Source organism: Enoplosus armatus, chromosome 14 (assembly GCF_043641665.1).
Source record: "Enoplosus armatus isolate fEnoArm2 chromosome 14, fEnoArm2.hap1, whole genome shotgun sequence".
In the NCBI taxonomy this organism is placed as follows: Eukaryota; Metazoa; Chordata; class Actinopteri; order Centrarchiformes; family Enoplosidae; genus Enoplosus; species Enoplosus armatus.
This window is the reverse complement of record NC_092193.1, coordinates 9,332,154-9,345,683: the sequence shown is the minus strand read 5'-3', so window position 1 is coordinate 9,345,683 and position 13,530 is coordinate 9,332,154. Positions and strand designations below refer to the sequence as shown.

Sequence of the window (13,530 nt, the reverse complement as noted above, 5' to 3'; positions counted from 1 at the left end):
TGCAGATTGTTTTGGTTTTACCTGCCGAGGTTTGGAGATTTCTGCCTCCACCATTGTGCATTGTTTTTTCATAGAAACTTTCCACCAATGAAAACTGTTGACAGTGGTCTCCACATTAAAGCTGGATTTATACTTGACGCAAAGAGTTATGCTGTAGAATATTAGGTTAGTAGATATGCCTCCTAGCGAAAGTAGAGAATTGAACCAGGGACTTTGCAGTCCATGGTCGACACCTTAATCGCTCAGCCACGTGGCCTGTAATTCAGCCATCATGAATTTCATTATTTACACCACCTGAGCCTCTGGGAAGCTACATTTTCTGCTGATTTTTATGTAATTTTAGTGGGCAACAGAAAAAAGGGGGCATTAATCTCAGAGTGGGATGTCCTTCAATCTGAACAAATAAAACCAATCAACAATCTGCTGGATGAGATACCAAGATAGGTTACTGAGAAAATATATGTCTTTGTAATTTGGGTGTACTGACAATTTAAAATAACACAGAACATTAAAAACTAAGATGGAAATGAGGTTTGGTTTTGAAAAGAAGTTGGCCTTCTCCACAGCAGACATTTTGACTTGTCACAGTAGAAGGAGCACAGGCGTTACTAATAACATCAACACGAATCTGTTCTGCTCAATTGTCCCAGTAAGTCATGACAGTGTGACAGTGAGCCAGCATGCTCAATACCAGGACCCTGAAACTGAAGCAGCTAAAGGGAATTCAGCCATCATTTATTTTATTATTTTCACCTGTGCTTTTCCTACTCTGACATGCCAAAAGGTCTTTTCCTGATCAACATCCAAAATTGGCTCCCATGTTACTCCATCTGTGCCCCAATTTAGATTTTAACAATCAGTGATTGTTTCAGTTACACCACACTCTCCTTTCATATCTGTCTAACAAGCAGCTGAGACTCCGTAGACCTTGAAAGCACGAGTGGGCCTGCAAGGTCTGCCAGCTGCTCTGTCCATCCTCCACTACAGTGCCAGGCCCAAGTATCCAACCCTCTGTACCCCACACCACCCCCCTTCCACCGCCACCCACTCACCTCCAGGTTGTCTCTGTTTTGCTATCAGTGACGTCACCTCTACCCAAGGCTGTTTTCTCTCGGGCTGGAGCTCTAAACAGCTGATTCAGGAAAAGTCACAAAGTGTACTGGAGACCTGACCTTCTCTCCTGAGACAAAACACATATAGAGGGGCTGGCTCCACAGGATGGAGACGTTAGCGTGGAAACAATAACACGACCTCTGAATCTACACAAGAGATGAGGCTTGCTTTTCCAGAGACAGAAATAAGGGCGGTCAGGCGTCTTTGAGTAGACGAAACGCAGCATCCACACTCGTTCCCTCTTTTGAACTCAAATTATTTATTGCATGGAGGATTGCTGACTTTCCTACTTGTGAGGTTGCATGCGTCTGCGAGTTGCCAACAATCGAAGAAATATGAAGCTACAGCGAGGAGCCGGATAACTTAGCTTTGTACAAAAACTGGAAATGGGGTGAAACAGCTAGCCTGGCCCTACCAGCACCTCTAAAGCTCATTCATTAGCATGCTAAATCGTCATTGTTTTCTCTTAGCCCCAAATTGTTTCAATTTGGGGCTAAGAGACGTAAACGAAATGTTTGTCTCATTTTGTATTAACTTTTGAAACTTTGGAATTAAACAGATCTAAACCCTGCCCAAAATAAACTCTAATCTTGTTGACCCAGTATGGATTCTTATTATCAGTTTCTATGCAGCTATTGCCTGGAAATGTTGCTCTTTCGGTCATTTTTTTTGCCTTCAACACAGTTCCACTGTAGTGATCACATTGTAAATGCAATTAGTGGCTTCGTGTGTTGAAATGTACACCTCTGCCTTATCTTGTTTTAATAGCCTTTTAAACTCTTAAGTTTTATATGTGATGGATGGGGGGGGGGGGGGGCTTATCTGACTACTGGCTCTTTCCTTTGATGTGGGACCAAAAGTAAAAGCAGAAATTATCACGGCTCCCGGAATTCCCAAAAACACTGGAAGATTCCTGCTATGAGTCGACTGCTAGTTAAACCAAAAGTACTATGAGTCAGCACCTGACTTTCATGGAAATTAAAATGAACTAAGATATTTTCTCTCAATCCTCCTGGTCTGTGAAAAGTAGTAGTATGAAAGTAGTAATTCATAAATACAGCAAATTCTACGTGTCATAATGAGCATTCACTTTCCTATAACCCAAAATAAAAGCATCAGCGGAGCTCTCTGTCATCCATCCACATCACAGGATATCTAAAATCAATGAGTGGACTTTGGTCTTTTGCAGACAAGCTGCTGATCAAAGATTCCACATTGAAAATTAAACACAGCTTGAAAAGTGTACAAACTAATTTCATAATGCGGCAGGAGATCCTTCCCCTCATCCGTTTAATCCCACATCCAATATGACTAAACACAACCTGAAAAATGTGCAAATGAATATCATAATTACATGCAGCAAGACATTGCTCTACTAATCCACTTAATCCCTCTTATTACAGAGCAATGTGCTCAGCCTCAACGTTTCCTGAGAAAGCTTTGTTTGAATTTACTCCATAGAATAACAGAATAAGACGTGTGTCAAATCTTAAAGTGAAATATCTATGTTTTATTTTTTATCTTTGTTTAACTGGAGTATTCCCGCTGATATCAAGGCTCAAGGGAAGAAGACAAGAGCAGCACAAATGATAGGAACAGTCCATAATACAGTAGTTGATGCACGACTGGAGCCAAAGCTGAAGAGAATAGGTCAAATGAACCCTGAAGCCTGTGTCAGGCTGATGTGACATCGTGACACTGCAGTGATAAACTAGAGAGATGCAAATAATAACCCATAACAACAGATAAATGTGCCTCCATCTCTCTCAAGTCCTGCCTGGCTCTGTTCTCCATCATTTCTACCACAGAGACAACAAGCTTACACCTCTCAAATGAGCAGGAATGTATTTGTCATTCATGGCATGACGCTGGCAGGGAGTGTGATGGTGCAGGATTGTCAGCAGCCCCCCAAATCCCCATCAGAAAATTCACTTCCAACACCGACGTACACACACATTCATTCATGCACACACACACACACACACTCAGCACAAGCAGGCAGGTGAGCAGGGCGTTCAGTTGTGGGCGAGCCCGAGGAAGCAAGGACGGTACATGTCCAAAATGACAAAGGTTGCTTTTACACCTGTCATGGCCCCGTTTAATCATCTACCACTTCAAACAGGAGAGTCTGACGCTCACGGCCTCCCAGCAGCCTTTGCTCCAGCAGCTCTGGACAAGCTGCCATTCAGTAGAAAAACAGGGAGCAACAGACCTGTGCAGGTATAAAAACCTAACTGTGTCTTCCATAAAATAAAAGCAGATAGGTCAATGTTTGAAACGCTCCAGCAGCAAGACATGCAGGTAGTAAATACAGGAAGGTGTTCCCTCGTGAATTGATCTAGATTGAATTGAACTGATGGATTTACACATTTACAAGAAAGAGGAGAAATAGATGTTAGCCTGTTGCTTTACGCATGAGTTGAACGTTTTCTTTCTTTTCTTTCTTTTCAGTTTCAGTACGGGAGCTCAACTTTTTTGTTTGAGCTTCATAAACAAAACAATGAATCTGTTTCTTTTTAAGGTGATGGCTCAGGATAAATAGGATATGATTAGACACAATAATGTAATATAATAATTAGTAATTGATTGTGTAATATTTATTTCAATACATTTAGAGTTTTTATTTTAAGTATGACCAAGAGGACTACCAATTTCACAACTCAACCCACGTGTTTATGTGTTTCACCCTAATAGCGAAGGGATGAGCCATTTATTTATCTATTTATTATGAATATTGTATTTTTAAAATTGTGTGTTTCAGTGTCTTTTTTTCTTTTAGAAAACAATTATTACCTTAAATACTTATTCACCATTTAATATCCGTGGAATGTACTTGATATATACTGAACTTATAATCTCAAAATGTTAAATTTTTTAGACTGTATTTTTTTGTCAATTATACATTTAAAAGTATTTAATGTCCCTTTTAAGAATGGACTAAACCTTTTTTTTTTAAGAGAAAACAAAAATGTGATTGGTTTCTAAAATGCCATCAGACTCCATTATAATATCAACAAATAACAAATACATTTCACCTGAAAATGTGTGTATTTCTAAAAGACAAGCAGAGTCTCGTTTAAACCTGAAACAGGCTGTGTGGCGATATTTATTAAATAATTCTGTTTTTACATTAGAGGTGCAGTATTATCAGCAGATAAAACTCATTTATTTGATTTATCAGGGAAAATAGGGAATTTGATTTTGATGGAAGCAAAAATTACCCAAATACCATTAAGAAATGAATTGTCCTTCATAATTAAGAGCCTTTCACGCTTTGTCTGAAATACGACAATAAAAGAAAATGCGCCTAGACAGCTGAGTGGTGATTAACATGATGAAGTGAGTCTCTTTTCTGCGTGTTTTACATGTAGATACAGTCGTTCCGCTTTAATCATAAAGAGACATGAGAGACATCCTTGTGTAGGCTGCAGGGCGTGTTGTTTATTGCCATATGTCTCAGAGAAATCACAACTGCTTTTCAGAAAGAAACCAACGAGCCATCGGGCCAGTTTAGAAACATCGTCACACTCACCGTCATTAATAATAATCCAGGCTGGGTATTAAGGTGATATTAATCCTTGTTTTTTCTTAACTCAGCGTTATTCCTGCTCCTCGTTATCTCCATAACATCGTGCATATTGCAGCAGTATTGGCTAATCAGGAGCAGGTTACAACGAGTGCTGGGGTGTTGGAGATAATCATTATCAAGTCGGTACATAAGGCACTGACACCTGAAGAGGGTCGGCCATTAGGCTGCACACCTCCTGAAAGAAACAAACAGTATTCAGATACAATGTGCACATGCTCCTCCTGGCTAAAAAAAACAAAAAAACTCAGGAAACAGAGGCTTTAAAGGTGAAATTGATATTACGATTGATTTAGATTATTATCATTATTATTGTTATTGTTATTATTATGCTTTGTTTCTTTTAGTCTAAATTTGTTCTAACGAAACTAATATTGTTATAATATTTCACAATATATCAATTTAGAGTTTAAATTACCTTTATCATAGGCCTACATAAATACAATTTCAACTAATACTCCACTGTGCTATGAATATTATATGAATATTATTATTATTATTATGATTGGCGGCAGTCATAGTGAGCCTATTAGCCTACAATTACAAGATATGTTTGAAAAGGCGGTTTCCAGAGTAATGTATGATAAAGATGATTAGATTATAAGCCCGTGTCTCGTGCAGGCCCACTCAGGCTGACCGTCTCTGGATAAACGTGGAGACAGGGCGGCGTCCTGCCACTTCTCCTCCTCACAGGCTCCGTGTGTCAGAGCAGCACACTTTGACATCACTGAGAAAACACCTCATTCATCAACTGGAGGCTCCGCAGCCAGTGAGTAAGAAGTAAAGAGGGGGGGGGGGGGGGGGGGCACAACAGGATTTTGTATTCTCGCACCTCCCTGACAACTGCACACTGAGTCGATGGGATGGGAGACAGTAGCACGGTTTGGTTACTCCCTCTGATGAAATCTCCAAAACCTCCCCGGTTACCATGGCTGTCAGATGTTGTGTCGGCTTTAATCCTGCGCATTACAAAAAGACACAAGCCATGAGAGCTGCGAGACAACACAGCGTGTCTGCACGCGTAAAGAACATAGAATAATTTGCCCCCAAAGATGAATTCATATGAGCTGAGTTATTAAAGTTCTGTGGGGAACTGAAGCCAGCAGTCAGGTGCAGGGATTTATTTCCACGTCCAACACACAAATATACACACAGAGCATCATACATTCAGAAATACTGCAGTTTAAATAGCAACAGCACTGTAGAACATGTTTCAGCAGCAGCGGTGATAATAAAAGCAGCAGGCCTGACTGTAGTGTCCTATCAGCAGCAGCTTTATTAAGAGCCCACGTGTGTTTTATTAGCTGTGACTTTCTCTTTATGCAACAATGAGCCCTCGTGGGGGTGTTTGGACGTAGTTACAAGTTATAAGCCAAAAGGAAATATAAAGTAAATATTAATATATATTAATAGTGTAGTAGCAGCATCACAGCAGCAGCAGCTTATTAAGCAGCAATAATAATAGTAGAAGTAGTCGTAGTAGTTGAATAATAGCAGTAGTATTAGTGGCAATAGAAGCAGTAATAATAGTCTAAAAAGTAGCAGCAGGCTAATAATAATAGCATTTGCAGCAGTAGTAGCTCTTATAGTACTTGTAGTAGCAAAAGTAGGAAGCTAGTAGAAACTGTAGCCATAAAAACAGTAGTGGTAGTAGCTGTAATAATAATAGTAATGAAAGCGGTGGTCGTGGTAGTAGAAGTATGACTAAGTTCAAAATATGATCATATATATTAGTAATATATTTGTATTAAATTGTGAGTCCAGCTCGGCAGCTTACAGACTGTAGTAGTAGTAGTAGTAGTAGTAGTTAGTAGTAGTAGTGGTAGTAAATCTTGTTTAATTGAAGTCTAGAGGCAGTAATATGTATTAGCAATTTAATGGCAATATTAGCGGTAAATTAGCAATTCATCTGTGAGTACAGCTGCGCAGACTGTAGGTAGTACTGGTATTAGGCTTGTAGTAGGAGTAATAGTAGTTATAATATTAGTGGCATGTCATATTAACTATTAGTGATATACACTATTAACTATCATATATATAATAGTTAACAGTGGAGTCCTGGAGTCTCCCTGCAGCTCAGTCTGTATTGTAGTAGTAGTAGTAGTAGTAGTAGTAGTAGTACTCAGGTCTCCCTGCAGCCTCCACGTCAGCCTGCTGTGGAGTGGTAGTATTCGTCATGATGGTGCAGTACTCAGGTCTCTGCGGTGCTCAGTTATCTCCCATCCAGACTAAATGTAAACAGACACAAATACCTGCTGAACGCTCGTGAGTGTGATGAACCGAGGACTGTTTGTTGGGCTGTGCGGAGGACGCACGAGAGGACCTGTAAATGAGTGAATGATTCAATTGACACCTCGCCGCTCTTGATCACTTCACTCACTCACAATGTATATTGTGGCTGAACGAATCATCGCGCTTCAAAGCGGAGCTCTTCGCGGCGACAGCAGAGACGTGCTGAGAGTTTGTGCTTCTGCACAGCTGAAGCCATTTAATCCTGACTGAAAGCGTCTGACTTAAATAAACTAATTAGGAGGGGATTTATTGATCACTGCAGCGGACACAGAGAATAAACAAGGAGGAAGGCGTTAGCCCGAATTCAACAAAGCTCAGGATAGTAGAGTGACTCCATTACATAAGTAAAAAAACCCACAAAATATACTTAAAGTATCAAAAGTAAAAGTATTTCCTATGCACACTAACAGGCCCTGTGATTGCTTTAGTGTTATATATTATATTATATCATAGCGTTATTATTAATAGTGCATTAATGTGGAAGTAGCATTTTACTGTTGTAGTTGGTCGAGTTGGAGCTAATTTTAGCTACATTTTTAACTGTTGGGAAGTTTCATAATAAGTAAAGTAATAATTTGTTGTATTTCATTAACCGACCGTATGATTGATTACGTAAAGTCAAAAACAGGAAAGTGACTGGCTGTCAGGTGAATATAATGCAGGAAATAGTACAATATTTCCCTCTGAAATAAAAAAAAAAAAGTATAAAGTGAAATAAAATGGAAACACTCAAGTACCTCACAATTGTACTACATGCAGTACTACTTGAGTAAATGTATTTATCTGCATTCCGGCACTGTGATAAATGTCACTTTAAACCAACGTTATAGAGGAAAACTTTCAATACTGGAAAATGAAATAGAATTTAAAAAAGGTAAAGAATGTATGGGGTTAGACTTTAGACAGGTATCAGTTATTGATTATTACATTTGATCAAACAGATGAGAAGAGATGGAGCTCCATCTGTCCAGAGCACGACTAAAGAAAACTCCTTCGAACATGATTACATTTGCAAATTATTAAAACTTTCAGCCATGATCAAGTCGCTTTTCTCTCTCTTTCTCTCTCTTTCTCTGTTTCTCCGTGTGATTGATTGGAGGAGTTCATAGGCTGGCACCCCCATCGTGTCTCCAGCCGCTCACTCTTCACATGATTGGTCCGCCTCCTGCAGCCGCAGCCGCCTGAAGCGCCTCCTCTCATAAACCTCGTCAGACCGCACCAACGTTTTCCATTACTTCCAGGAGAAGCAGCGGCTCACTATTAGGAACTTTGCGTGCGACCTATGGCAGACAACTAGCAGGTATGTGGTGGAAAAGTCTCCTCTTTTTGTCCTCCCTCTTGCTGTCTTTTCTCTATCATGCCACACAGCTGTTTTAAACATCTGGCGGTGTGTTGGTGAGCGCAGCAGGACCGAAGCCCTCATTTCGGGGTATTGTTTTATCGCTCCAGCCTGCCTCTCGGCCCTTATCTGTTTTGGGTCTTATCAAACGGTTATCTCTTTTGCTGTGAAGACATATTGCGTTTTGTTTCCTATCTGTTATGTGTGTGTGTGTGTGTGTGTGTGTGTGTGTGTGTGTGTGGGAGGACAGAGATCTGACATAAACGGATCCAGTGCCTCTTAAGAGCTCTTGATGGGAGTATGGCAGTCACTGTGGATGGGATGCGTTTTATTGGAGTTTTAGCTGACGCAGAGTCAGTGAACATGCCGTGAAGTTAAACGTCAGATTGACACTTTGTTCGTTTTTTTTTAATTGTGGAAATGTTTTGCTGCTCTTTTAAAAATGAAAACATGCTGCGCATCAGAGAAAAGTGGCGAGTTTCTGTCCAGATGTTTGGTGGATTTTAAATGCAGTTGTCTGAAACTTTGCTCCGCATGAGAAACGCTTGTTTTCTTCCTGCTGTCTTAACGGTTCCAACTCTTTTCTTGTTACAGGGTGGACTACTCCCTGACCATTTTTATTAACCCCTACGGTGTATGGAAAGTGCTCCTGGATGGACCTGGGCGAACACAGCTGGTCCATGGTCAAGCGAGAAGTATCCAGCAGCCCAGGGTCACCGGCTGAGCAGACCTACCTGCCCGGTGACAGCAGGAGGGACGGTCCCACCTCGGATGAGCTGAGGACTCCTCCGAGCGACCTTGACGCACTGGGACACCGCCGCTCCGACGGCAGGTCACTACACTCCTACGTTCACTTCGGACACCATAACAACACCCTGACCACTGCCGAGGACATCCCGCTGTTTACGGATTTAGACCAGGGCAGCAAACTCGTCCTCTCCAGCGGAGCGCACAAGACGAGCTTGCTGGTGGACCCGACCGACATGTACCAAACACTGGCCATCGCCGCAGCCCAGAGCCAGACTGGATATGATTCCTCCTCTGGTGGTTATATGCACTCCAACCCCAACTCCCCCGTGTATGTCCCCAGCTCCCGGGTAGGCCCCATGATACCCAGCCTCTCTTATCTGCAAGCGAGCGGCTCTGCGCAGCCCAGCCACGCCGTCTCCAGCCACTCGGTCTGGTCGCAGTCCGCCCCGGAGAGCCCTTCATACAGCACCGGAAGCCCGCACACCTCCAGTCGGTTCCACTACCCTCCGAGTCCCCCCATGAACAACGGGACGCCAAGGGACACCGGCTATAGTAACACGCTGAACGTGAGCAGCAGAGACCAGTACGGCCTCTCTCGGCCCCTCGGCGGGACCTACGCGAGTCCATACTCTCCTTACGTTGCACCGCAGCTGTCCCAGCTGCCCTCGCCTTGGACCACAGGACCGTTTGATAACACGATGCTGCACACCTTGCAGAGCAGAGGCGCGCCCTTGATTCGAGGACCAAACGGAGGTAAGAAAAGAAATGCAAAGTGGAGGATGGAATAACTTCAGTTCTCACTGTCTGGGAGGGAGGAATAATGATTCAATTCATTCAATCGGGCATGCAACTGCAGAAGGGCCTTTGTAACTGAACCTGATCTCCCTGTGGAGGCCAGAGCTCAAAAGATGTATAAAAACATAGACTACCCAAAATACGTTAAATAAAGTAGACTATCACAAAAATGGTCTTCTTATGTTTAAAACTGGGCTGGATCTGGTCTGAAAGGGCACGTGTGTGTGAGTCCTTCAAGAAAAACGAGGCCTATTTGTGCGCGCAGGCCTGTTACTGACCAGAATATGTATAACCGTAAAAATATAAAACACCTTTTAAAAATATATAAATACATTGGAAGTGTCTCGTGTTTATAAATCGTAATTTTAATACAGTTATATTATGTTTCCTTGAAATCGCCCAATTATTTTACTTCATGAAATCTGCGGGTCTGATTTAATCTGCTTCACCTGACACGTCAATCCCTCATGAGAATCACAACCTGTGTGGCAGAGTTTCATGTTTCAAAGCTGTGCGTTGTGCTGATTCGAGTCTTTCCTTTTTCAGTTTCAGATATTCTCGACGACATGGGGGAGAGCCGGGAGTGCGTCAACTGCGGCTCCATCTCCACGCCGCTCTGGAGGCGCGACGGCACGGGCCACTTTCTCTGCAACGCCTGCGGCCTTTACAGCAAAATGAATGGGCTGAGCCGGCCATTAATTAAACCACAGAAACGGACGGTAAGCAGGGGACCACTTAACCGCTCAATTTCCTGCCTAATTAGCTCAAACAATGGCTGATTGACATTCACAGTGTCTAACGCAGAAAGAACACCTTGCGATACATCAAGCTTTAGCTCAGATTTGTTTTTGTTTTTTATTTTTTAATGTAATGTTGGTCTCATATCTAATAAATCTATTAAATAAAATACACCACATACACTTGATGTTTTAGTTGAGGGTTGGTCATATGGCAGATTACCTAATAATATTAATTTATCAGTCAAAAGCAAAGTGGTCTATTAGTAAATCTCCCATAATTGGGTTTTTTTATGGACCTGAAGGCTTTAATTGGATTCAACACCCATACATGGAGATATTTGTTAACGTATTTAATCAGGCACTTAATCGGCCACCCTGTTCAGTGCCTCTGTTGGGTAATTAAATCTTGTAGGAGATAATAAGGGCAAATCTTTTCCTGGTGCCATTACGCACAGTTTTTACAAGGAAATCTGATGTCAAATATGGACTCCCTGAAAACGAACATCCTGTGAAAAGCCGTGCGTAAATGGCAGTTAAATGGAGATCATAATAGGGACCGTATTATTGTTAGGAAATAGGGTGTGAATGGCCGAAGTGTAATTGAATCAGTGGAGTGTGGTTTTCACTTTAAAAACATTTTCTTTGACTGCAGGTGACAGACAAAAGACTCCTTGTCTTGACAGATGTGTTAGTATCACCTCCTTCTCTGAAACGTTCCAGTTACGTGTTGATTATAATCATTAATTCGGTGATTTTTGCCACCAGTCAACGTCCAGAAGAATCGGCCTGTCCTGCGCGAACTGTCAGACCAGCACGACCACTTTGTGGCGCAGAAACGCGGAGGGAGAGCCGGTGTGTAACGCATGTGGGCTCTACACAAAACTGCACGGGGTGAGTCAAGATTTTGTTTCACATTCCCTTTAAATTGAATACCCACTTTGATTCATCAGAATCATAATAGTCATAAATAATGATGTGAAATCTGCAGGTACCTCGGCCGCTCGCCATGAAGAAAGAGGGAATCCAGACAAGAAAAAGAAAACCGAAAACCTTGAATAAAACAAAGGGATCCTCTGGTGAGTCTCTGATGATTATTGCTCACATGCCTGTGGATAATTATGTTACAAAAAAAATAAAATTGATCTCAAATATATATTTTATATATGAATTTTTTTCTTTTTTTTTTAGGAAATAACAACTCTGTCTCTATGACTCCCACATCCACATCTTCATCTAATTCTGAAGATTGCTCGAAAACCAGCTCTCCCTCCGGACAGGTGTCAGGGGTAAGACATTTAATTAGAGATCAAGATTAAAATGTCTTCTGCTCCATTTGAATTCAAAGCATAAAATAAATTGGACACATGAGTTTGTTTTTAACAAAAAGTAAAATATATGGGTATTAATAATTTGAAACTACCTTACAGTTTAGATGTCCTCAGGGTTGAATATTTTTGAACTGAACAAATTGAAAGCACTGCAGCATTTGCAACAGCAGGTGTTTTGCTAAAATGATCACATGTGGGCTGACTGATGCTCTGTGGTGATGACAAATGTGTCACCATAATATTACGGTAAGGTGAGCTTTACATTGCTCAGGATGCTTTTTTCCCCAGTGGTGTAATGCAGGAGGCATCTCAGTCCAAAAACCAAACATGACTCACACTCCAAGTAGAGACACATACTTGTTTTATACAAGAAAATGTCTGCTTTTGAAAATGAAATCAGGCTAATGATGCATATTTTTTGTGTTGCAGGTCAGTTCGTCTGTGCTGTCCAGCCCAGGGGAGGGAACCGGCTCCGGCTCGGCGGTGAAGTACCCGGGACAGGACGGCCTGTACACCAGCGTGGGTCTCTCCCAGCCATCAGATGTAGCTTCAGTGAGGGGTGAACCCTGGTGCCCCATGGCCTTAGCCTGAACATCTAAATCTTTGGGAGGACAGCAATCCCTGGCCCCTCTTGTCTGGATGCTATGTAGTGTGGAAGTATTCGGGGGCAATGTTTGTTTCCTTCCTCGCAGCTGATGCAAGAAGAGTCGGACGGAGGGAGGGGATGAAAAGAAGGGTGAGGCGGCCTTCAGTCACACTGCAAGCTTGAGCCGAGCGTGGAATAGCTGGGATTGGTTTCCAGATTGGTGTGGGGATCTTGTTGCCGTAAGAAAACAAAGGGAATCTCCAGGCCAGATGATCAATCAGGCGGCCTGCTTCGGATGGTTTCTGGACCTCCTGCCGTGCACTCTAATATCTCTCCCATCCATGGCACAGAAACAGATCTTAAAATAAAGCCATCGTGTACATAACGGATTTCCTCTCTGAAGAAAAAGCTGTTGATTGGATACCACTGCTTCGTAAAGTGCGCTGTATTCTTTAAGGACATTTAGATGTTTTGTTTTTTTTTCCTTTCCACAACTGGAATCATGCCACAAGTGCCAAGACAACTTTTATGAATCAAAAGAAAAAAAATATTTATAAATCTTCCATTGTTGAAAACATGGCTATGATTGTTAATAAAGATATCAATATAGAGTAGAAGTTAAACTATTCTGATGTCTTCTTTTCTAATTTTTAGTTTCTTTATAAGTGGTTGTTTGTAGTACAGTAGTGTTGAATCTGCACATGTTTTCCACTGAAAGCTCTTACTGTATTTGACTGAAACTAGTTTGGTTTAAACAGGGTATAAAAGACTATGTCATCTAGTGGTTTTGTTTAATTATTTACTGAAAGAAAATGCAAATAATCAACTCCTTCAGACTCATTTTTGCTATATTAATGTTGTCAGCTGTTTGGTAGCATTAAGGTACTGTTCTCGAAGCAGAGCTACAAAAACTCTTTTACATGTAAAGCAGTTGGATGGCTTGTTTGAACAAAGCACACCCAGAATAGCTGTGGGCCTACTGACCTTTATGTTACACGACA

At 41.6% G+C, this 13,530-nt stretch overlaps 1 protein-coding gene across 1 annotated transcript; it reads left to right on the top strand.

The window, feature by feature from the left end:
• The first annotated feature begins 8,232 nt into the window (after window positions 1-8,232).
• On the top strand, window positions 8,233-13,310 carry gata6 (GATA binding protein 6). The gene is made up of 7 exons (XM_070919196.1): window positions 8,233-8,291; window positions 8,925-9,833; window positions 10,422-10,594; window positions 11,381-11,506; window positions 11,604-11,691; window positions 11,804-11,901; window positions 12,373-13,310. The coding sequence occupies exons 2-7, from the start codon at window positions 8,984-8,986 to the stop codon at window positions 12,532-12,534; spliced, it is 1,497 nt and encodes a 498-aa protein (XP_070775297.1). The 5' UTR covers window positions 8,233-8,291; window positions 8,925-8,983; the 3' UTR covers window positions 12,535-13,310.
• The last annotated feature ends 220 nt before the right edge of the window (window positions 13,311-13,530 follow it).